The sequence below is a fragment of the Lutra lutra genome, chromosome 9, assembly GCF_902655055.1.
Source record: "Lutra lutra chromosome 9, mLutLut1.2, whole genome shotgun sequence".
NCBI lineage: Eukaryota > Metazoa > Chordata > Mammalia > Carnivora > Mustelidae > Lutra > Lutra lutra.
The window spans coordinates 128,781,744-128,808,194 of NC_062286.1; the positions used below are offsets into that span (position 1 = coordinate 128,781,744).

Sequence of the window (26,451 nt, forward strand, 5' to 3'; positions counted from 1 at the left end):
GGGCGGGGCCAGAGCTGCGCGCGCCAGGGGCCTTCTGCGCATGCTCCGGTCGGGACTTACCTAGCGGAATGCTCTGCATGGTCCCCGTAGGGAGGCTGAGAGCCTAAGGAGGTCAAAACTCTGGGTAAAACCATGAAAGAGGCCAGGTCCCTGCTGGCGGGGAGCTTACATTCTCGTGGGAACCGACAGGCTATTAACTGTTGAGCAAACGAAGAGGATAATCTCATAATGTGATTAATGCTAGAAGGAAAACAAAACTGTGGTGTAATGGGAAGTGACCACGTGGGGACTATTTTAGATAAGGGGGGTGGTGGGGTGGGGTAGGTAGAGCTGAAGAAGCCTGAGAAGATTTAGGGAATGCTGGTCCAGACACATAGCAAGTGCAAAGGCACTGAGGCTGGAAACTAACCGGTACCTAGTGCTCTGTAGATGTTGATTTAATAAATGAATGCACTGATAGGTCCGTGAGGATCTTTCGCTGAGGGCAACTTGAACTTATCTTCAGCATCCTTTGACATAACTGTATGTCCCCTTGATGGGCCAGTGTTTTTAACTGCTTGTTGACTCCTGTGCACATGAAGGTGTTTCTCTTGCTTTCTAACCTTCGCTTATGTGCCCCCATCCTGCAGTTCTTTTTTTTTTTTAAGATTTTATTTATTTTTTTGACAGAGATCACAAGTAGGCAGAGAGGCAGGCAGAGAAAGGAGGAAGCAGGATCCCTGCTGAGCAGAGAGCCCGATGTGGGGCTCGATCCCAGGACCCTGGGATCGTGACCTGGGCGGAAGGCAGAGGCTTTAACCCACTGAGCCACCCAGGCACCCCTAGAGAGAGAGGAGGAAGCAGGATCCCTGCTGAGCAGAGAGCCCGATGCGGGGCTCGATCCCAGGACCCTGAGATCATGACCCGAGCCGAAGGCAGCGGCTTAACCCACTGAGCCACCCAGGCGCCCCTAACCTGCAGTTCTTTTCCAAACACTTCCTTTTACCTGATCCTGACTCCACCTATAATCATTCTTTCTGAAAGCCTTTCTTGACACCTCACATCTTGTCCCTGGTCCCTCCTCTGCTCCAATTGCTCCCAGAGTTTATATCTCAGTTAACACTCTGTAATTGTCAGTTTACAGTTTTTCTCAAAGACTGTGAAGCCTTTAAAGGCAGGAAGTAGGTCTTTATTTTTATCTCCACAAGACCTAACCAGGTGTGGCACCAAACATGTAGTTATAAAAGTCTATTGGCAAACACGTGGTCTCTGCCCTCAGAAATTTAGTTATAATTATTTGTGTAAATCCAACTCACCCAGACTATAAGCTTTCCGAGGGTTGAGTGGCTGTTCCATTTGAATCTACTCAGTCCAGCGCAGGCCCCCCACAAGGAAAGAATGAATTTAGTGTGGCGGGGAAACCCGACCATGCACATACACTGCTGGTTATTTAGTCAACAGCTTCCATCTTTGCTTCCGGAAGTCTGAATTCTTCTGCTTCAGGGAATGAATCAGGATTTTGTTAACCCAATCACAGTAATCTCACTCCCTTTTGCCAATGATTGGTCAGGTGTGGACATACCCCTGATTTGCTCAGCGAGTTAAGGGAGGTCTGCTGGGTCCTTATGGGAAAGCTTTTCCTCTCAGATAAGAGATACAGAATTGCAAAATAACTTTTTTTTCCTCTCTCTTTATGCTTTGGTTACTGTTGGGTTAAGGATATATACCTGGACATGTGGTAGTCATTTTGCAATTGTGAGGCAATAGGCACAGGCATGAAAAACCCATGTGCTGAGGAGGGCAGGAGAAAGATGAAATTGACATCGGTGAGCCATTGAATCAACCCTGGAAGGACTGACTTCTGGACTACTTAATAAACAACAAATGCCATGGTGCCTTAAGCTGCCATTTAGATTTTTTTTCCCCCCAGTTACTTGGAGGTGGATATATTCTAAATGATACACCAGACAAGTACATCTGTGTCAAGCTGTATATTCCAAAAATGACCAAACCAATAATTTCCAGTCCTCTGCCCTCTTCCAGAACCTGGCCACTCCCCCAACCAGAGATAGAGTCTATTTTAGCTCTCTTTGAAATTGCACAGGACTTTGGGGTCCCCTCAACAGTGGAAATAACATTATCTACCTTCCAAGACTATGCCATTAAAAGGCACTAAAGCTTCCTCCCAGCTCACCCTCACAAATATCCTTCAGCACCTAGCCTTTATCCTGAGACTAAAAAAACCAAACAAACCAAAATGAGAAGTCCCCTCTACCCTCAGTGCTAAGTGAGCTCCCAGCCAACAGCTGGCACCAACTTGTCAGACATGTGAATGAGGCATTTTGGATAAGAACACATCCAGGGGCGCCTGGGTGGTTCAGTTTGTTAAGCGTCTGCCTTCAGCTGGGTCATGATCCCAGGGTCCTGGGATCGAGAGATCCACATCGGACTCCCTGCTCAGTGGGAAGACTGCTTCTCCCATTCCCCCTGCTCATGTTCCCTCTCTAGCTGTTTTTCTGTCAAATAAAGAAAATCTTTAAAAACAAACAAAAAAAAAGAATATATCCAAATGGTGACTGACCCTGACTGACACCATGGAAAAAGAGATGAACCTTACCTGCGGAACCATGCTCAAATTGTAAATTTATGGGGGAGAGAGAGAGAGACAGAAATACTGTCGTTTTATGCCACTAAGTTCTGGGAATGGTTTCTTACACAGCAACTGATAAATGGTAATCCCTTCCCACAATGCTTCCCATAAATGCAGGGCCGATAAAAGCAGAACTGAAAGAATTTAGGGGAGGGAGATATTGGGGAGTAGGGGCATAGTGAAAGTCTTCTGGGAGGTGACTTTTTAAAATCAATTTTATTGAGAAATAATTCATTAGCATATAATCCACCCATTTAAAGTTATGTACAGTTCAGTGGTTTTTATTATATTCAGAGTTATATAATCATCACAATTTTAGAATATTGTCATTATCAAAATGAAACCCCACATCTTTTAGTCATCATACCCAATTCTCCTACTCCATCTCCCCTATCCCCAAGCCCAAGCCCAAAGCAACCACTAATCTACCTTCTGATAAATTTGCCTGTTTTGGACTTTTCATGTAAATGGAATCATATGATACACGATCCTCTGTGATTGGCCTCTCACACACAGCAGTGTTTTCCCCGTGTCATCCATGGTGTACCATGTATCAGAACTTCATTCCTTTTTATTGCTGAGTAATATTCCATTGCATACATTTTGGGTGTATTTATACATAAACACATTACATGTAATGTATTTATCCATAATACATTACATGTAATGTATTTATCCATAATACATTACATGTAATGTATTTATCCATAATACATTACATGTAATGTATTTATCCATAAATACATTACATGTAATGTATTTACACATAAATACATTACATGTATGTATTTACACATAAATACATTACATGTATGTATTTACACATAAATACATTACATGTATGTATTTATACATTTGTCAGCTGATGGACATTTGGGTCTATTTTTTGGACAGGAAGTAACTTTTTTTTTAAGAAGTAACTTTTTGATATTTATTAAGATTTCATCTCTCTGAGTTAACCATCTCACCAAAGACATATTTAATATGTATGCAGCTTTAATGGGGGAAGGAATAGATATTACAGCTGTAGTCTCCTGAATGAGGTAACATGCACAGACATGATTATTGGACATTCATTTTTTGTTCGTTTAAACATTTCTTTTCAGGGTTAGTTGGTAGTTTCTTTTAAATAATATCTCTGCCTTAGTTGGTTGAGAGACACTGGTGAGTAAAGTGTTAGAATCAGGACAATCTTACATTTCATTGAACTGAGCCAGGCACAGCCAATACTTTTATATGCTGATTCCAAATAATGAACCACTTGGTCTTGGGGAAATAAATACAGACAGCATCATAATTTGTCAATTTCCAGTTCTGGATGCTTTTCAGTTCAGGTGTATCAGTCATGACTTTATCTGAAAACACACTCCGAGTAAGATGGCTTATGGAAGGGATTTGAAATAAGAAGTTAATTCAGGGAATTGGTTTCAGAGGTGACAGAAGAGCCAAGATGCCAACACGGAACACTGAGGGATCCAAAGGCCAGCAGCAGCAGGAATACTATGCCAGGACTTGAATATAAAAGGAAACGGTGATGATGTGGCTTGGAGTGTTGGGGTTGAGGGAGCCAATGGCCAAGAAAGAATGCTTGATACATCTTTGTTAAGCATGGAGATAGGACCCAGGGGTAGAAAGAGCTGCACTGGGGTTATGAGGAGTGACTAATTAAAGATTTTTTTTGAAGATTTTATTTATTTGACAGAGAGATCACAAGTAGGCAGAGAGGCAGGCAGGGAGAGAGAGGAAGGGAAGCAGGCTCCCCGCTGAGCAGACAGCACGATGTGGGACCTCAATCCCAGAACCCTGGGATCATGACCTGAGCCGAAGGCAGAGGCTTAACCCACTGAGCCACTCAGGCGCCCCTAATTAAAGATTTTCTATCTTATGGAGGGGAGAGTGATGTTAGGGCTCTAGGAAACTGAGTTTATAGGTTCTTGGAAATTGTTTTTCTCTCTCTTTTTAAAAGATTTTATGTATTATTTGACAGAGAGGAGAGAGGGGAACACAAGCAGGGGGAGAGAGAGGGAGAAGCAGGCTTCCCGCTGGGCAGGCAGCCCAATGGGATCATGACCTGAGCTGAAGGCAACACTTAATAGCTGAGCCACCCAGACACCCCAGAAATTGCTTTTTTCTTATAACCATTGATAGTTGCAAACTGAGGAGACTGTGTCTTGTATCTTGCATGACTGTGATCTCCATCAGTTAACCGTTTTTCTTCCTTTCCTTTGTTTTAGGGCAGCCGGGATGCCTGAGGAATGTCACACATAACCCACGGGGTGAGGGGTGTCGGGGGGGGGGGGGAGTTGTGGAGTGTTAGCTTGTGCTTTGCCCCTCAGTTTGCCTCTGCTCTTTCAGAAGCTGCAGCAGAGTAGGAGCTGGAGCCAAGTCAGGATGCTCTAGGAGGAGCTGAAGACAAAATTACTGTTGGATACTTGATCAGAAGCAAAGAAGAGAGAGAAAGACTGGCTTCTCTCTTAGTTTTCTGTTTTTGGTCTCCTGACAGTGAACCCAGCCAGAAGTCAGCTGACACGGGAACTTGAGAAGTGAGCTTACAGGACTGGTCTTTTCCCCTAGGACTTCTTAGATATGACATCAAAAGTATGAGTCATAAAAGAAAAAAGTGGATAAACGATACTTAAAATTAAAGTTTCTGTTCTTTAAAAATGAGGCTGTTGAGAGAATGAAAATACAAGCTTCCAGAAAATGTTTGTAAATCATATATCTGATAAAGGACATGCCTCCAGAATATTAACAAAACACTAAAAACTCAATAATAAGAGGAAAGCCATTTTAAGAAGGACAAAAGACTTGGAAAATACACAGATGACAAGTACTTGAAAAGATGCTCAACTCATTAGTCATTAGAGAAATACCAATTAGAAACACAGTGAGAGGGTCCTGGGATCGAGCCCCACATCGGGCTCTCTGCTCTGCGGGGAGCCTGCTTCCTCCTCTCTCTCTCTGCCTACTTGTGATCTCTGTCTGTCAAATAAATAAATAAAATCTTTAAAAAAAAAAAACACACAGTGAGGGGGCGCCTGGGTGGCTCAGCGGGTTAAGCATCTGTCTTCAGCTCAGGTTGTGATGGAGCCCCCCACTAGGCTTCGTGCTTATCAGGGAGTCTGCTTCTCCCTTTCCCTCTGCCCCTCCCTACTCCTGCTTGTGCCCTCTCTCTCTCTCTCAAATAAATAAGTAAAATCTTAAAACGAAACAAAATGAAACACAGTGAGATACCCCTACACAACTATTAGATTGGCTAAAATTGCAAAGATCGATCATACCAAGTATAGATGATATAGAGATATTGAAATTCCCATACACTGTTGGTGGAAATATAGAATAGTATAATCACCTTGAAAAACAGTTTCTTAAAACAAACTGAGGGTTGCTGGGGGTGGGGGGGTAGGGAGAGGGTGGTGGGGTTATGGACATTGGGGAGGGTATGTGCTATGGTGAGTGCTGTGAAGTGTGTAAACCTGGTGATTCACAGACCTGTAACCCTGGGGCTAATAATACATTATATGTTAATTAAAAAAATTTAAAAATAATTAAAAAAAAGAAAAAAACGTTTCTTAATACATTAACCCAGATATTTCTCACCTATTTGTTTACTCAAGAGAAATTAAATGTATGTCCATCTACATAAATGATTTTAAGTTTTATTTGTAATAACCAAAAACTGGAAAATGATTACTTTGAGACCGTTAGGTTTTGGGGTGGTTTTTTTACATAGTGATAGTTAACTAGTACATTGAACTAACTTGCAATCCTTTGCATCTTTACATTGCCCATATTGAATGTGACTCTGGCCACAGCTCCTACCTCATCTCCTACCTTTCCTTCTTCATTCTGCTCCAAACATGCCAACTTCTGGCTGCTCTTCCAACACAAGCCTTTGCCTTTGCCCTTGCCTGTTCCCTCTGCCTTAAATACTCTTTTAAAAAATATTAGTGTGGGGGCACCTGGTGGCTCAGTGGGCTAAAGCCTCTGCCTTCGGCTCAGGTCATGATCTCAGGGTCCTGGGATCGAGTCCCGCATGGGGCTCTCTGCTCCGCAGGGAGTCTGCTTCCTCTTCTCTCTCTGCCTGCCTCTCTGCCTGTCAAATAAGTAAATAAAATCTAAAATATATATATATATATATATATATATTAGTGTGACTTAGTCTCTCATTTCAGTCACATATTGTTTCTTTGTCTATTTGGTTTTGTTGTTTTATTGCCTTTCCCACTTGAATGGAAGATCTACGAGGGAAGAAACTTTATTTTCCTCACTGCCTTGCAGGTAGTGCTGTGCTTGGCCCAGAGCAGATACTAGATATGTATTTGCTGAATGAATGAATGAATGAATGACTGTTCTGGCCTTCTCAGAGTTCTCCTGATCCTACCAGCCTTGGTTAGGTTCTCATATTATAGTTTTATGTAATTTATCACCACATTAATTACCTGCCTAGCAACTGTATCTTCTACACTGTAAACTGCAAAAAAGCTAGAACTCATCTATGTCTTGAGTACTGTAACCTAGCCAGAGCCGACTACAGTGACAGGCATATGGAGCTCAGTAAGCATGGAATGAAGTATGAGTAACCTGCTCACTGATTCTCTTTTTTTAAGATTTTATTTTATTATTATTATTTTTTAAGGTTTTATTTATTTATTTGACAGAGAGAGAGATCAGAAGTAGGCAGAGAGGCAGGCAGAAAGAGAGGGGGAAGCAGGCTCCCCACCAAGCAGAGTCTCCGATGTGGGCCTTGATCCCAGGACCCTGAGATCATGACCTGAGCTGAAGGCAGAGGCCTAACCCACTGAGCCACCCAGGCGCCACAGGATTTTATTTTAGAGTGAGAGAAAGAGAAAGTGTGTGCACACATGGGGAGAGGTGCAGAGGGAAAGGGAGAAAGAATCTCAAGCAGACTCCCCACTGGGCACAGAGCCAGATACAGGATCTCACAACCCTGAGATCATGACCTGAGTCAAAAATCACAAGTCAGGGGCGCCTGGGTGGCTCAGTGGGTTGAGGACTCTGCCTTCGGCTCAGGTCATGGTCCCAGGGTCCTGGAATTGAGCCCCGCATCAGACTCTTCTGCTCGGGGGAGCCTGCTTCCTCCTCTCTCTCTCTCTGCCTGCCTCTCTGCCTACTTGTGATCTCCGTCTGTTAAGTAAATAAATAAAATCTTTAAAAAAAAAAAAATCACAAGTCAGATGCTCAACGGACTGAGCCACCCGGTTTCCCCACTGGTTCTTTCTCTTAAGCTATTATCATATTATGGTTCAGACTGAGGTTTTTTTACTTATCTTTAAAAATTTTATTTATTTATTTGAGAGAGAGAACAAGAATGAGTCGGGGGAGAGGCAAGGGAGAGGGAGAAGCAGAATCCCTGCTGACCAGGGAGTCGGATTTGGGACTCAATCCCATAATCCTAGGATTATGGCCTGAGCCAAAGGCAGACACTTAACCCATTAAGCTACCCAAGCACCCGAGGTTTGTTTTTAAATGTTATATAAATATAATTTAAATTCAGTTTGTCAGTTATATTACCCACATTTAAAGTGCTCAACAGCTACATGTGTCTACTGGCACTGGTTTTGGACAGCATATAAATAGAACATTTCCACCATCCCAGAAATTTCTATGGGGCAGTGCTGGACTGGAAATTCTGTTTAAAGAGAGGGCAATCCTGATGTCAGCCTCAGCCTACCTTTTGGAAAAAGCCCATAAAGGAGGGATGTTTGACACTATGTACTGGTAAACTGACATTTATTTTTAAAAAAGGTTTTCTGAGGGGCACCTGGGTGGCTTAGTGGGTTAAATCCTCTGCCTTCGGCTCAGGTCATGATCCCAGGGTCTCTGCTCAGCAGGGAGCCTGCTTCCTCCTCTCTCTCAGCCCGCCTCTCTGCCTACTTGTAATCTCTGTCTGTCAAATAAATAAATAAACAAAATCTTTAAAAAAAAAAAAAAAAGGTTTTCTGAGTACCTACTCATTTATAGGCATGCGTGTGTGGGCAGTGGGGCCTGAACATGAGGTCAAACTAAGAGTGTGCTTTAGGAGAAGTACAGGAAAAGTACCAGGGGATTTCAGAGGATAGAGGACTGACTTTTTGCAATAGGGACCTGTGATGGCTTCCTGAACTTTGTACAAACTTTTTATCTTTACTACCTCAGGGCTCCTACTACCATTTGTACAGATTTCTAGTAGGACAAAGTAGCAAATAAAACATGGATTCTGTGGAGGCCAGCCCGTCTTGGGTTAAAAAACTTTTCTCTTACTAGCTGTGTTTATGAGTCTCAGCTTCCTCACCAGTAAAATGTGGATAGTAACTTCTACTTCATAGGGTTGTTTGAGAATTAAGAGACAGCATAGGATTGTGCCTGCCACATATATTCTCTACAAATGTGGTCCACCCCTGTAAGGGGAATGCATCCGTTATCCCTATTTTACCATATGGGGTGCCATACCTGGGTGGCCCTGAAAGGCGGCTGCTTAGCTGTTAACTTCATGGATGGCATACCTTTGGGAAAGCAGGACAATTAAAAACTTAAGTTTTCTCATGGAACCTACCCCACGGGTAAACTGGGTGGAATATGCTTTTCTCAACACTCATTGATGGTGGGGGCAAGTGAAGGTTTACAGACCGCCATAGCTGGAACTGAAGCTCTTAGGGGAGAGGGAGCCCGACTCCCACGCCCAAACAGGGTATAAATCAGAGGTTGTCCGGTTTGGTGGTATAGGCTGTGGGCAGAGTGATCTGTATCTAAATCTCCAAATCTCTATTCTTAGCTATGTGATCTTCACCTCTCTGGCCTTATAAAAGGAGAGTAATAATAGTACTTACCTTGTAGGGTTATTAGGAGTATTAAATGAATTAGTTCTAGTAAAGCACTGAGCATCAAATAATAAATAAAATTGGGGATAACGTTACAGGCTTCCTAAGAGGATTAAACGAGAATACAGGTAAGTAAGCACAGGGCAAGCGCTTAATCACGATTAGCTATCTTTATGCCGGGCAGCCGACTCAAAGGTGAGAAGCCCTTAAGAAAGGCGGGTGAGCAATATACAGCCTGATGCTCTGAGACATCCGAGGGCGGTTCGGCCTCCTTCTGGAACAAGAATCCAACCGGCACGGAGCGGTAGGAACCCACGAATACCTCCAGGAGTCCCCGGGGCAACGCTTCCCAGAAATCGCCGAAAACCTGGCCGCTTCCCAAGAAGCCTCAGTATCTCGGTCGGAGGAGCAAGGGCCGGGCCGCAGCGGAGACGGGCTCCCGGCCCGAGACCCGCCAGGAGCACCACGCTGCACCGAAACCGCGCTGCGGACGGACCAGAGCCCGACTGAGGGCGTTCTGCCTTCTGAGGCCGCGCCCCGCGCGCCACGTGACTCAGGCTCCGCATCACGTGGTCCAGATCCTCGCAGCCCCGCCCTGCTCGCGCGCTGCGCGCCGCTTCCGGTGGGGGCGGAAAGCGGAAGTGTGGGAGGGTCTGCGGGGCGGGCTCGGGGAGGTCCCGGGGGAGGATGGAGCAGTGAGCGGGTCTGGGCGGCTGCTGGCAGCGCCATGGAGACGGTGCAGCTGAGGAACCCGCCGCGCCGGTGAGGGGCCGCTGGCTGAGAGGCAGGGGGTGGGAGAGGGAAAGGCGGGAACTGGCGGAGGAGAGGCACCGGGTGAGCCCCCGGAGGGATGGACCTGCGGGGCCAAACGATCCTGGCACCTGCTGAGTGGGGGACTCTGCCAGGAGGGGGTCCGGCAGAGGGGAGCACGCGCCCAGGGGCATAAACGTGGGACTGGTTGGGGAGAGCACTTGCTGTGGAGGGATATCCTGGCGGAAGGGGGCATTGCTGAGGGGAGCAGCTGCTGAGGGACGTGGGGACAAGTTAGGGAGAGCACCTGCTGATGGCGGGGGCGCCTGCGGGGAGGCCATGCTAGGATCGATTCATTGAGGTGGGGGGATGCTGGAGCAGGATGAGAACCCAGAGGGGTCTAAGATATGGGTCAGGAACAAGCAGAGGAAGACTGGGTGGACTTTCTGAGGGATGGGGTCCCACTTGAGGGGTGCAGTGGGGAAGATCTGTCGAGGGCAAAAGCTTTACACCTAAGGGTGAAGGTGTGCCGAGAAAGGTTGAAGGTCCGACAAGGGAGGGCTTCGTGCAAGATAGCATTTAGGAAAATTTTCCGGGTAGTGTCCCCACTCTTGGATGAGGATGACATCTTTCATTCCTGATGCCCCCTGCTTTCCTACTTTTCCTTACGTCCTCCTCAGTTTTTCAAACCTGACATTGGGAGGTGGATAAGGAGATAAGAGGATATTTTCAAGAAGGGCAAATTGAGGCCCAGAAGAGTTGAGACACAGTCCTGTGTATTTCCTTCTTTGCTGTAGGTCTAGGTCACGACCTGACCAGTCTGGGCCCTTTTCTGGCCTCTATTGTTTTGTATCAGCTCCAGATCCTGCTACTACCTGGAATTGTTTTTAAGTCAAGATCAGGGAGGTGGCTGATCCTAGAAAGTCTGAACTCTGGTGTTGGTTTGAGTTAGATCATTGATTCGGGCTGTGGACACCAGGGTCTTGTGTTGCTCTTCCACATCTGGAGAAAAAATAACAGAGATCAACTGAGTCCAGCTTCTCTGGGGTGCAGTGTAATTAGCTTCTATTTCACAGAGACCTCTGACTTCCTGCAGCAGAATGAGCACTAAAGTAGGAAGTGTTCAGTGTGTGGGAGTGTGGGGCAAAGGAGAGGTGAAGGGAAGGGATCGGCAGCCTGGGCTGCACACTCGGGGTTTGTTTGAAGTACACAAACATGGCAGAAGGCAAATAGCTGTTTGGGATGGACTCATAATTCACCCTAGTGTAGTGTGCTGAGAGGAAATGATAATGATTCTTACACATATGGCACTTTCTGGGTGCCTGGAACCGTTCTCAGTGCTTTCCCTGTCTCCTGGTGAACCACATGTAAATGACCTATAAAAATGGTAATTTCGTGTGGTTCAGCTTATTATGACTCTTTCAATCCTCACAACAATCTTATGATACGAGGTGGTTATCTCTATAGCTCTATTTTACGGGTGATAAAACTGAGGCACAAAGAGTTTCAAGTGATTTGCCGGAGGTTCCACAGTCAGTAAGTGGCAGAGCTGGGAGTTTAAACCAGGCGGTCTGGTCCAAAGTCCATGCTTTTAACTGTTTCCTCTGATGCCCTCTGGAAGCACCTGGGTTTCACAGCAGGTATTTGCTACAGCACCATAATGATCCAGTTATAAATGTACACTGGTTATATTTCTTTCTGAAATATATTTGTTGTTTCTCTGAGGCCTTGGTTTAATTGAAAAGGGGATTAGGAATCTGAGTTTTGTTTCTACCTTTGTCATGTGTTCTATAATCTTGGCCAAAAGCGTAAACCTTTTTGTTTTTTTGACACACTCATTCCTGCACCTTTTGGATTTTAAGAACTTTATTGAGGGTGCAAGAGAAGAGTGTTGCAGGGCTGAATTCATGAATGACTGGTGCTTTCCTGCTCATCATAACTAGTGAAGTACCTAATCTGCATCAGATTAACTTTGTTACTTGCATTTATTAGGACTTTCATGTCAGTTTCACAAACGGTGATTTTAACAACAGAGATGTATTTTCTTCTAGTTTTCTGGAGGCTAGAAGTCTAAGATCAGGGTATCAGCAGGATTGTTTCTTTGAGGCCTCTCTCCTTGACTTGTAGATGGCTCTCTCCTTCCTCTGTCTTCACATGGTCTTCCCTCTGTACATGTCTGTCCTTATCTTCTATAAGGACACCAGTCACATTGATTTAGGACTCACCTCTATGACCTTATTTTACCTTAATTACCTCTTTAAAGGCACTATCTCCAAATAAAGTCACATTCTGAGGTCCTGGGGCTTAGGACTTCAACATAGGAATTTGGGGAGAGGCAAGATATTCATTTTATTATCATTAAAAAAGTCATCAATTTATCTTATATGTTTGTTGTAACCATATCAAATTCTGAATGGAAAGAGGGGTAGGTATACATAAATAAAATGAGATAAAACAAGAGTTCTGAGATGGGAGAAAGAGGCTTGAGAATTAGCCAAATCTATGAGTAACTGCTTCATAAATACCCTCATTTGTGTTTGGAGAGATAAACTTGTCTTTTTAGAGATGCAGTTGGCATGTGTTTCCAGCAAGGGATGACAATCTCAATGCTCTTTGCGTTCATGAGCTTGACATTTGTGTGTGACTGAGTGATTCAGGTTGATGGCTTATGTAGGTGATTATGATTTTTAAAGTGATTTTTAAAATTTTAAAAATGATTTTAAAAGTGTTAGATAAATAGTAGTGTGCTGGAGGATGTAGAGGGCATTTCTGGAATGCTTGGCTGTCCATGTGGCCGTCTGACTTAGGAGAGGAGCATCTGCTGGTGTTTGGTCCAAGGAGGCTGTGTTGGTCAGGCCTCTTCTTTTATGAGCAAGCAATGAAACTACCTAAGGCCTGGGGGAAGTCCCAGCTGAGAGCTGAATCATCAGTCGGGCTGTTCTGTGCTTCTTCCATGAAGACTTATGGTATAAAGTATCACTGAGAGTTCCTTAGTAGAGGATTTTCCGTAGGAATCTTATTTGTTGAGAATCTGGTAATCCTTTTTAGGGTGGAATTCTATTCTTTTGGAAACTCACAAGGATTGCTGATAAAAGTTTAGGATTCCCATCATTACATTCATTAATCCATATAGGAAATGTTTATTGACCTCCTCTGGGTTATCAGGCAGCAGAGAGAGAAAGATCTGTTAAGATCTGGATCTGTTAAGATCCAAGATCTGGATCAAAAGCAAACAAAAAACTGGGGCACCTGGGTGGCTAAGTCAGTTGAACGCCTGCCTTTGGCTCTCTCAAATAAATAAATAAATAAATAATCTCAAAACACACACAAACACACACACACATACACAAGCCAAGTAGATTGTTGGAGAGAAGTCTCTGAGCAGGTACACAATTTGTCAGAGGATTATCGGGGACTCGCAGCTGTTTCTCTCATGCCAGGCGCAGTTTCCTTTGTTATATTGTGGTCTCAGGGTAGTTGAAATAGTGAGTTTTGCTTTTTGTAAACCACAAAGTCGACACTTCAAAGGAACACATTTGATCTTCCTTTATATAAGCTGTTTGATTATACTTGAGAAATGAGGTATTGTCCATTGTTTATACAGTTATGAATTCAGCACTTCACAAAAACCCATGTCCCCACCCCAGTTCGTATGATTTTCTTTCTAACGTCTGAGTTCATAGACATTTCACTTCTGAAGTTTAAGAGGAGTTTCACTTCACCCCTTTTTGTTTTGAAGCTAGTTTTTATGATGTCACTGGAATTTAATTTTTAGGACCTTTTGAGTTTCAAAGGTCACTGCGGTCATTTTGTTAATTTTCAAGTTGTCGCAATTATTGACTTGGAGCATTTCTCCATTTCTTTAGTGTGTAGTCTTTGACATTTACAGAATTATGTGAGATTGTCTTTTAGAGATCCGTGTTCAGGGGTGGATACACTCGATGTGTTCTCAAGTTTCTTTCTGTCTTTTCTTATGATTTGACTATTTGCTCCAGGAAGGGGTGTGTGTGTATGCAATTCAAGTCTTCTCCATGTAATTCTGGTCTTCTCTTGTAAAAATTGGTATTGTCCAGCTAGTTTAAACCTTTTCTCTACAAATAAGTCTTCAGTGTTACTACTTCCATAATTTCACCATTTCCTGAGCTCTCTTTTTTTGTTGTTCTTTGTAGTTTCAGGAAACTATTGTGTAGAAGATACACACACACACACACACACACACACACACACACACACACACAAATATTCTTTGGCAAGCTTCTTCCTTAAGCCCATTAATAATTTTTAGACCTTTCAGTTTTAAAAAAAATATTGTTAATTTATAACCTCCATGTTTGTTATTTACTACATCTAGCATAGTCAGAAAAATCTGAATTATCAGGAAATCATAAGTGGCCATGTATCTTTGATTTTGGGGACTTTCTGGAGGTACACAGCTGCTCATGGAAGAGTCTCTCTGAGTCTGTTTGAAATTCCTAGCTGCATAGTTATTTTTCACTTTTGATCATGTATAAGTGTATACCTTCTACTTTCTGTTTCTGTGATACCTATAGAATCCCTGTGTTTTGGCTGAATTACCAAAATCTTGCTAAGGGAGAGCAAGAGTCTCTATATCTTCCTTGGCCTCCAGTCTGAGACCATGTTTCAATTTATAGTTAACCTTACATTAAACATCTCTTCTGAAGAGATAGTTATGCCATTTTAATTCGCGAAATCTCAAGCTTTACATGGTTTTTAAAGGTTCTATCAAAGCTTAAATCACTCTGTAGCATTTCAGCCAAATGATGATTCATTTTCTGTTTAAGTTCTCCAGTGATGGGGAACTAGGGACTTCTTAAGGCAGTCTAAACCATTTCAGAGCAACTTTTGTAGTTAGAAATTTTTTTTCTTTTTTTAAATTTTATTTGAGAGAGAGAGTGCATGTGAGAGCATAAGCAGGGGGAGGGACAGAGGGAGAGGTAGAAGCAGACTCCCGGCTGAGCAGGGAGCCCAGTGCTGGGGAGGGAGGGGCTCAATCCCAGAACTCTGAGATCATGACCTGAGCCAAAGGTAGACACTTACTGACTGAGCCAGCCAGGTAGCTTGGAAAATTTCTTAGACCTGTTGAACTGAAGTCCAACTCTTGGTAGTTCTCTATCCTCTGGTCCTGATTATGCTCACCAGAGGGACCCAGGACACATGTAATACTGCCACAGACAGCTCTTAAGTCTCTTAGGTTGGGGTGCCTGGGTGGCTCAGTCAGAAATATGGGCAACTCTTGATATCAGGGTCATGAGTTCAAGCTTCTACAATGGGTGTAGAGATTATTTAATAAAAAACAAACAAATAAATAAAAATACTTAAATAAATTAATAATAAATAAATAATGCTCAAATTTAAAAAAACTTAATATAAATTAAAAACTTAAATAAATAAAAATGTCTCTTATGAATCATGAGAGACAATGGACTCCGGGAAACAACCTGAGGGTTTCAGAAGGGAGGGGGGTGGGGCATGAGGTAGGCCGGTGATGGGTATTAAGGAGGGCGCGAACTGCGTGGAGCACTGGGTGTTACATGCAAACAACGAATGATGGAACACTACATTAAAAACTAATGTAAGTTTGGTGTATGTAAGTATAAGTATAGGACTAACATAACAGAATTGTAAACATAATACTAAAAAAAAAGTCTCTTACCTTGCCTCTGTTGTTTATTAGTAAAGACTTTGTAGAGCAATTCCCAAGATGCTAATTGTAATATAAATAATGTATTTTGTGGTCTAGTTGCTAGCAAGTAGAATGTATTTTATGTTTTTATTTCTTCATTCACAGGCAGCTGAAAAAGTTAGATGAAGATAGTTTGACTAAACAACCCGAAGAAGTGTTTGATGTCTTAGAGAAACTTGGAGAAGGGTGAGTGTACAGAAAGTACAGGTAGACCAGTAGGTCCCAGTCTTTTTCTATCCCAACCCCAGAAGGAGCTGAACCTTTCTTATGTCAATAATTCACAAACCTAAGGAGAAGGAAGAGGAATGTTGCATATGGCACTGCTCCGAGTGGGCTGGGCGGGAGATGTACAGCTTGAGATGCCCTTTCGCTCTTTCCCCCAGTCACCATTATAGACAGATTTAGTGATGCCTGGTCTCTTCAACACCAAGGGTATCTATTGTTTTCTGTCTCATAGAATCCATAGTTTACATGATTTTATGTATGTTACAGCACTAACTAGCCTATACTTCATTTAACAATTTTTATTAGTCATACGTTTTTATTTGCTGTTCATGGTTACTGATCAATATGCAGTAACTATTGTTTCATAAAATGGAATTCAGCATTTTAGTTAGTGCAGCTTTGTGAGATACAGTAAATACCTCAAGGACTGTCACTACCTTTACAACTTCCAAGAGATTGAAAATCCTAGGTCGGGAACCAGGGTACTTCTTGAAACCCAGATTTGTGAATGAGTGTATAAAATACTGCTGAGATGGTATTTAGTAATAGTGGTTTTTTGTGTATCATTCAGTGATAGTTTCTGCATTAATAAGCAGGTGTGTGTGTGTGTGTGTGTATGTGTTTAGTCTCTCCACTTGATCTTAGCCAAAAGGCCGAGAAGCGATGTGTGTTTAGTCTCTCAAGAGTACTTCTCATTCAAGAGAAGACCTGAAATATTAACTTTTAAAAACTTGTATTGTTTAAGTGCTGTGTGCTCCTTGAAATTAAGTCTTTTTTTAAAAAAAGATTTTATTTATTTATTGGACAGAGAGAGAGAGATCACAAGTAGGCAGAGCAGCAGGCAGAGGGAGAGGAAGAAGCAGGCTCTCCGCTGAGCAGGGAGTCCAATGTGGGGCTCGATCTCATAACACTGGGATCATGACCTGAGCCAAAGGCAGATGCTTAACCGACTGAGCCACTCAGGTGCCCCTGAAATCAAGTCTTATGTGTCATTAGATTATTTTGGGTTTTAATGTTATTTATGTCTAATGTAGGTCAGGAATAATGTTAAACCCGATCCTGGGTTACATGGCATAGGTTCTCATGGATTGCCTCCTTGTAAAAAACATTAGTCATCTTTTTCTAAGTTGGAAAAATACTCTCTGGAACCAAGCAAGACATCAAGCAGAGAAGGGAAATAAAAGAGGACACCAACTGTGCTGTTAGAAGACAAGTACAAGATGATTCTGAAGACTGCAAGTTGACTTGGCATCCTTAAAGGTATGGGAAAATGACAGTCCCTCCACATCTCTCGCCTGTCCTTTTCAGCTTTAGCTTGGCCTCCTTGCTGTTTTCCCTCAAGGCAGTGAGTCTAACGCCCTTCATCTAACAGTGCTCATAGGTCCTCCTCTGACTAAGATAAAACGTGGTGGGCATAATTGAATATGTAACTAACTTGTTTCTTTCATTTTTAAGAGAACTGTGTGTTACGGTAGTACGGGCGTAGACTCTGAAGTTAGACCTGTGTTAAAGCCCTTGCTCTACTGTTGTATTAGTCACAATAAACAAGTGGGCTTGAGCAGATTACTTAATATTTTGAAGCTTCATAAACCTCCGCTATGAAGCATAGATATTCTTATCTCCCTCATCTGGGTTATACCAAGTATTACCTGGGATAATAGGGGTATGGTACTGAGTACAGTGCCTGTCACGTAGTGTGTGCTCAGTGAGTGGCAGCCATGATCCTTTTATTTTTAAGCCTACCAACTGAAGCATTTTTCAGACCTTATCATGTCAAATCAAAGTTAGATCTTAAATCTTCAGTATATTTAGGCATTCCTGAAGGGAGTGCTGTTTGTATTCATTGGGTTTGGGGAACACCAAAAGAAAACTACAGACAAAATATATTCCTGATATATTCTGATCATATGGGAGGGGGAAACTAAGCTAATTATGATTGTTTTTAATTGTCTTTTAGATCTATGCATGTCTTCATCGAGGAAGTTGGAAATTTCCTTACAAAGATAAAACCAGCAAAAAATCGGAGTAAAGCTTCCGCTCTCTCTCCTTGTGTTATCACCATAGTGCTCTTTTAAGTGATACCACAGATGTTTGGATTTCTGTCATCATGGCTGTATGATCCCGAATGAGTTTCATTTAACTAACAGAATCCTGAAGGAAGACCTTAACTCCACCTTGCTATCTAAACACAAACTGCCATGCCATCCTGAAATTGTTCTGGAAAATGAGTGGCTTGTGACCACTCACTACCTTGTGTCTTATGAAATGAGCTCTGGCCGATGGACCATGTTGGATTCTCTGGAGGCCAAGTTGTTCTGTGTCTGGAGGAAATCCTGTGGATCTGTGACAGAGTAGAGCCAGCACACCAGACCTCGACGAGTGGCTCATGCTTGGAAAGTGTTTTGCATGAGAGCCTAGCACTTTTTTCTTTCCATTATACTTAGAAGTTTTACACCTTGACTCACTAAAGTTTGTATCATAGGATAATAAAAACATCTTGCCCCTGGTTTCATAGGTAGTAAGTGGTATTGTTAAGACTTATATCTAGTTGATTTGACTCCAGATACTGTATTATTTTTGTTTTCCCAAATTGATCCTTACCTTGTTGGCTTGTGTGAAACCCCTACCTCCCCACCATTTTTATTCTCTGCCAATCAGAATTCATCGAGTCACTGTAGTTTTTGTTATAGGGAATCAGGTCTTAATGGGATTTGCCTAAAAGTGAGCACAGTTTCTGAAGCCTTCTAAATTCTCTTCAGATTACTGTAAGTGCATTATGTGGAATCATGTATTTTAGTTGTTCATACAACTAAATGTTGGAGCATTCCTTGCTCTCAGGATGGCATAGAGAAGCATGGAGAGTGTTCTGGTTAAGATTGCTGAGGGAGTATGTGCAGAGACCTCTCTTTACATTTTAATAGATAAAACTGATGAGTGAAAATGGAATTTTTATTTATTTTGTTTAAGATTTTATTTATTTGACAGAGAGAGAGTACACACAGGCAGGGGGAGTGACAGGCAAAGAGGGGGGAGAGACAGAAGCAGGCTCCCTGCTGAACAGAGAGTTCAACATGGGGCCTGATCCCAGATTCCAGGACCCTGGGATCATGATCTGAGCCGAGGGCAGACACTTAACTGAGTGAGCCACCCAAGCACTGCAGAAATTAAATTTTTAAATAAAAGAACACATGGCCAGCTATGGAGCAGGGATGGGAAAGATATGTAATAGTAAGAGGAGAGTAAGGCTTGCCCTATCCTTGTGAGGAGATGGCAGGTGAGCTTCTACATGAAGTTGTGGGAAAGATGAGGCCCCCCCATCTATGAACTAAAGGTGAAATACATTTGCCTGATCACTGTTAGAAAGTATCATTTGCCTGTGGCCTGGGGAAAAAATGGAGATACTGGTTTGATGATAAGAAGTGAGCCTGGACTACATTCAGGTATGGGATCTTGAGAGGCAGAAACCCCCAACTCCTAACACAAGACCAAGTTTAAGTTGTATAGTCTAGATGACAGGCTGAGAGAACCATGGAACCATCATGACATGAAATGCTTGTGACAGTTAGCATTGTGTAGGGGGAAATCATTCAAGATAAAAGGAAACCCATACAAGGAATCTACTGCCATGGGATAATGAGCAGAACAAATGGGAGAAATCACATCCAAGGACGTAGAAACAATGGAGGAATCTCAAAGGGGATTTAACATGTTTGTTTATTATTTTCAAAAAGATGAAAGGAGGAAATAACCAGGTTATGAACATGAGGTTATGAACACGAACAGATGGGCTCCAGGAAAAATTGAAGTTGGGAATCTTGACAACGGTTGAACTTCTAGAAGCCCAATAAGTTGTAAAAACAGTGAACTAGACAAGCTGAAAGAATTTGTGAATTTAAAGAAATGAGACTGATCATGAAGTGCAGGACAGAGAAGTACAGTGTTAGAAATCAGGAGGATGGCATGGATTGAGGAGGTATGCAATATGGGTCCAGTAGGAATTCTACAAGGAGATAGTAGAAGAGATAGAGAAGAAAAAGATAATGCTGAGAATTTCCGGACTTGAAGAAAAACATGCCTTCAGAAGGAAGAAGCTTATGAAATGCCAAATGAATCAACTCCTAATTACATTACAGTAAAATTGTGGAACATTAAGGGTAAAGAAGAACCTGTGAAAGATGATAATCCGATGATAGCTGATTTCTCAGCAGCAATAGAAGGTGGAAAACTGCAGAAAAGGTGCTGAGGGAAAGCTTTTGTCCAAGAACTCTCTATCCAGCACAACCGATTCCAACGAGAATGTGAAATACAGACATCTTCACACATATGGGACCTAGTGTATCAAGAATAACTTTGAAAAGTAACAGAATACCCAACTAGCAATGGCTAACCAATAAGGGCATTTAATAACTAAGTAATAATAGAGTTGGGGTGGAAGATTCCAGAATGGTTAGTTGGCTTGATAATGGTTTAGTATTTGTATATATCTCTTCTGAAGATGGCTGCCTTAGTTTCATGCATCATGCCTTACGTAATAGTAACCAAAGTAGGAAAGGAAATGGCAGATAAAAGTGGGCCTTCTTGTGTGTTTCTCTCTCATCAGAAAAGAAAGCCTCTCTCAGAATCCCTTCAGCAGAATTCCCCTCAAATTTCATTGGCCAGATCTAGGTCCTGTGCTTACTACTAGTTCAGTCACTGGCAGAAGGAATAGGAAGGCTGACTTCCTGGACCGCCATGTTTTATCCCCTAGAACCAACCTTCACTACCCCAACGAATCAGAGGCTTATCTTCATAAGGTGGAAGGGGCAGCAGGCAGGCCTTCCACACATGGCCAGCAATTGCCTTTCTCTGGGTTAAAAAAAAAATTACGTAACTTTTAAGGATTGTTACACTAGTTTTGCCAATATAAGAGATTCTGATGGGATGAAAAATTTTTTTATGTGTTTTGCATAATTTTTTTAGTTTTATGTTACTTTCACATTGAAATGGTCTGGAGCATCATTTTGGCAGCTAGAGCACTCATCTACTTTGACGTATCAGGGGGCACTGTTCTGTTAATGTATTTTTTACCAGGACAGTATGAAGAAATAACGTGGGTTTGGGAAATAAGAAAAATGGCTTACTCACTGTGTTTTCACCGATAGCTGTCATGGTTTCCACTGAAAATGTAATCAGTGTAGGGTGATGATGGTATCTCATTTGACCATCACAACTGTCTTGTATTGTCATTTTACAGGTGAGAAAATTGAGGCACAAGAAGGCTAATATGTATGTAAATGATGACTGTTATGTCATGAGGGTAGGACTCAAATCATTAGTGTCTTGATTCTAAATCTCATGCTCTTTTAGGCCCAAATTGAATGGACACATAAATTTTTAAATTTATTTAGATAATAAGCTTAGATGGGAGGATGGGGTAAAAGGCTTTCTATGTGCTATGTTCACCTGATACTAGCATTTAAAGGGGCTTAGATTTTTGATTAGTTGCCATAATGTTTTAAGTATTATTGCAAGTAAGAGGAGCAGGGATGGAAGGACCTCGTACTGGAGTGAACACAAGAACACATAGACCTCCATTGTTTGCATTCCAGCTCAGGGAGATGTGGGGAGCACATAAGCCTTGTGTTCAGACACACCTGGATTCACATCCCAGCCTGACCATTTGCTTTTCATCTCTGTGACATTGGGCAAGTCCCGTACCCTCTGAGCCTTCACACATTTTCCTATAAAATGGGAATCATGACCTCTTTCTTTTTTGGGTGGGTTTTTTTTTGTTTTTTTTTTTTTTTTTGTAAAGATGAATTGGGATGATACAGTTTCTAGCAGACCTCAGGCACGCAATGCACGGTTGCTACTATAATAGTGATTATTTTGTATGAATCCATCTGTAAAGGTTCAATGTGAAGTTAACAGGTTTTTTCCAAAGTACTTCATTTAGCTCTTTCAGTTTTGGAGCTGTAGATAAGTATAAGTGTATTAGGCCTTTAGGGATATCAATTAGAACTGTGAGTTGCTTTTTTTTTTTTTTTTTTTAACCATTTTTTATCTCTGGACTTGCTCTGCCTTTGTGAATGTTCTCTTTCCCCCACTTACAGGTCCTATGGCAGCGTGTACAAAGCTATTCACAAAGAGACCGGTCAGATTGTTGCGATTAAGCAAGTTCCTGTGGAATCCGACCTGCAGGAGATAATCAAAGAAATCTCTATCATGCAGCAATGTGACAGGTAAAGGCACGTGGGGAGAACATAGTTCTGAATTAGCTGTGACTCTAGAGTTTAACATGTACGGATGCATTTACTTAGAGGTTTTGCGGAAGAGAGCGTTCAGGTGGAAAAAATCTGATGCAAAAAATGTGTGTTTTAATAGCTAGACTTTTATAGTTTCTATTCTGCGTAGATTTTTTTCTTTTTTTTCAGTAAGCCCCTTTCAAAACCAGGAAGAAGAGGAGGCAGAGAGGCAGAAGGTGGTAGTGCTGACTTTTTTTTTTTTCCCCTCCTGATAGTGATCTCTTTTACTTCCTATTGTGAAAACATTTCTGCAGAGATAGCTAAGAAGAGATAATCCAAATACTTTTAGCTCTAGAAACTGTTAGAATATCAGCTAGATCTAAAAAAGAGAACACTTTTTTATGTATTACTGTTCCTTCCTACATTTAAAAAAGAATCCTTCAAGCTCAGAGTAGTTAAGAATTTTATATTTTGAGGAACTAAGATTTGTCAAATGTGTAAGCAGGAAGTCAGGCCACCAGGCGACCGCAGAAAAGCACGTGGTTTGCTCTGAAATTCCGTCACAACGAGAGCTGGTCGCCTTGGTGGAGCAGGCTTCCCCACTACTGTTTAAATTTGAGAGAGACACAAAATCAGGGGCAACGCCAGCTCTAGGGAGCTGAAAGGAGAATGAGAATGTCTTGCATCTGAGGCCATATCCTTTCTCCTGAAGCTCTTCTGGTCAGCAGAAAGAGCTTTGTAAAGCTTTAGCATTGGGGCAGGTGGGGCTGCCTACTGGGAAATTTGCTTGGGAGCCCTTAGATCTCACAGGCTTGGGAATGTAGTTATTTCTCTTCTCCCTCCCTCCCTTTATTTTATTCTTTACACTCTTGTGGTTACTCTCTGTTAGACAAAACCCTCGTATTTCTTTACCAGATTGCCCAGAGTTAGGTAGAAGGTTTCATTTTCCTCTGCTATGAGTTATAGTTTGGAAGCTCTTCCCGTAGGCACACTGGGACTATGTCACTGCTTTTTTTTTTTTTTTTTTAAGGTTGATTGAGTTTAGAGAGAGAACGAGACAGCCAGTGAGCACTGGGGAGGGCAAAGGGAGAGGAAGAGAGCATCTCAAGCAGACTCCCCACTGAGCATGGAGTCTGACATAGGGCCCGATCTCATGACCCCAAGATCATGACCCTAGCTGAAATCAAGAGTGGATGCTTAACTGACTGAGCCACCCAGGCACCCCAAGGGACTTCGCCACTTCTGATATGCTACATAAGAGCTGTGTTTCAGGGCACCTGGGTGGCTCAGTGGGTTAAGCCGCTGCCTTCGGCTCAGGTCATGATCTCAGGGTCCTGGGATCGAGTCCCGCATCGGGCTCTCTGCTCAGCAGGGAGCCTGCTTCCCTCTCTCTCTCTCTCTCTCTCTGCCTGCCTCTCCGTCTACTTGTGATCTCTCTCTGTCAAATAAATAAATCTTAAAAAAAAAAAAAAAAAAAAAGAGCTGTGTTTCAAACAGAGTATGCAAATATCTCTAATGAAAGAAGAGTTATTTCCTACTCTGTGCTAAGCATGGTGAAGAGTACAGAGAAATACCGGGCAGAGTTGTTATCCTCTGGGAGTTCATAGACAAATTGGACAGGCCAGGCATATATGTGTACAAGAAAATCTAGCCAACGATACAGGATTATACAGAACATGTTCCAGCAGTAAGTAGCTGAGATTACTGCCTTGTAAAGGCAGTAAGTAACTGCGGGAATTTAAGGAAGGGAGAGCAGAGAGTTACTCATCCATGTCTTCATTAATTGTGTGTGTATGTGTTTCCTGCTGTCCTTGTCATTGGCATGTTTCCCAAGGGTGAAGGGACATTTGAAATTCTGAGCATTACTGAAGCTGAGTAGGTTTTAGCATCTCCGATTGTTATGCAACGTTATTTAGCCCTGATAACAATCTAACCCTTTAAAGCTGGTAGCTCTCAGTGGGTAGATTATTTCATTTTAATAGGATGTTTGACTTTTCTCTGAAACCCCTTTTGGTATCTCTTTAAGCTTGAGACCCAAAATTCCAGGTCTGAAACTGAATATTTTTCTTAAAAAAATTTTTTTTTAAAGATTATTTTAGAGAGAGGGAGGGAGAGAGCACAGGTGCACACGAGCAGTGGGGAGGAGCAGAAGGACAGGGAGACAAGCAGACTTCTTGCTGAGCGGGAAGCCAGACAAAGGGCTTGATCCCAGGACTCTGAGGTCATGACCTGAGCTGAAATCAAGAGCTGGGCAGTCAACTGACAGAGCCACCCAGGCACACCCTGAATATTTTTCTTTTTATAATAGATTGTGGTGATTTTTTTTCTTATTACAAAGTACATGTGACTTCTTGGAAAAATGCAAATAAAAAGAAAATAAAATCATTTTCCCCTTTGGAGAGATAATCATTGTTAAATGCTCTTTGGTATACATTTCCTTCCATATCTCTTTTTGGAGTTTCACCATGCTTACAATTATGTAACCTGTACTCACTCTTTCTTTCTTTCTTGTAAGCAGGATCTCTTCTCATGTTATCAAATATTCTTCTATAATATGTTTCTTGGATTCATGGTTATTCCATTATATGTCTGTATCATTATTTCTTAATTGAACTCCCTCATGTTGGACACTTAGATGGTATCTGAGTTTTCATTGTCAAAATAGTACTGTGGTGCTAAACTATTTCTTTTTGAATAGCTGTAGTTCTTTTCCTTGGATGAACTGTATATCTAGAAATGCAACTTAAAGGACCCATACATTTTCTCACTTTGGTTATTTATTATTTAGAAAAGTACTATTTATTACTTATATTTTTATCAAGAGGGTGTCTATTTTATTTATTTTATTTTTTATTTTTTTAAAGATTTTATTTATTTATTTGACAGAGAGAGGTCATAAGTAGGCAGAGAGGCAGGCAGAGAGAGAGGAGAGAGGAGGAAGCAGGCTCCCTGCTGAGCAGAGAGCACCCTGGGATCATGACCTGAGCTGAAGGCAGAGGCTTTAATCCACTGAGCCACCCAGGCGCCCCGAGGGTGTCTATTTTAACCTTCAATATGAATAATTGGTCTTTTGAGCAGAGAAGTTTTCATGTATTGAAGGTTGTTCCACTAATTTGTATTATTACTTTCTCTTTAGCCCTCATGTAGTCAAATATTATGGCAGTTATTTTAAGAACACGGACTTGTGGATCGTTATGGAGTACTGTGGGGCTGGTTCTGTGTCTGATATCATCCGATTACGCAATAAGACGGTAAGTTTACCTTCTAGAACAATGGGCTTGGGCTGGGTCCTGGCCTTGTATTTGTGGGTACTCTTCTACTGCCATATCCAGAGAGGTAACTGTCAGATTTCCCTTTCCCATGATTCTTTCCCCCTCTGCTTTCTGATGCCTCCTGAGAGTGGTGTTTTTGACACCAGCCCAAGCCAATGATATTTAGCATGTTTTGGGAGAGAAAACAATGACCATCAAATCTTGGTGAAGCAATGAATTTTAAATGTTTAAATTTAGATTTGGTTTTCTCCCCCTACCTAGCATGTTCACAGATTAATTTCCTCTACATTCTATTTTTATTTTTTATTTTTTTGTTATTTGAGAGAGAGTGAGAGGGGGACCATGAGAGTGGGGTGAGGGGCAGAGGGAGAAGCAGGCTCCCTAGCAGCCTGCTGCGGGGACTCGATCCTGGGACTCCGGGATCATGACTTGAGCCAAAGGCAGACGCTTAAGCAACTGGGCCACCCAGGTGCCCTTCTACTTTCTTTCAATCAGAGAATAACCTCTGTGTAAGATTATTTGCCCTTACTGTGATCACTGGGATAAAAGCTAAGAGTCAAGCGTTCTAATTCAGGCTCAGTTGCTTATTCAGGAACTATTTCTAGAATACGGTTCTAAGCCCTAGGGATAGTAAAGAAGACAACAACCCTGCTCTTGTGCTTGTACACTTTCTAGTAGGGCAACCACAAAGCCAACTGTTGGTAACGAGAAAAGAAATACCAGATAGTGATTATTTCTTTGAAGGAACGGACTGGCAGAGTGCTCAGTGAGCTCCTTGAGAGTGGACGGCTGAGAAAGGCCACTCAGGGAGGTAACATTTAAAGAT

General features: G+C 42.2%; 1 protein-coding gene across 1 annotated transcript in view; it reads left to right on the forward strand.

Annotated features, from left to right (window-relative positions):
- Positions 1-10,086: 10,086 nt before the first annotated feature.
- Positions 10,087-26,451, forward strand: part of STK4 (serine/threonine kinase 4) — a 95,324-nt gene continuing 78,959 nt past the window's right edge. The window contains exons 1-4 of the mRNA XM_047745281.1: positions 10,087-10,212; positions 16,010-16,090; positions 22,222-22,350; positions 25,490-25,604. Coding sequence (XP_047601237.1) covers positions 10,178-10,212; positions 16,010-16,090; positions 22,222-22,350; positions 25,490-25,604 — 360 coding nt within the window. The 5' untranslated portion in view covers positions 10,087-10,177. The remainder of the gene's footprint in view (positions 10,213-16,009; positions 16,091-22,221; positions 22,351-25,489; positions 25,605-26,451) is intronic.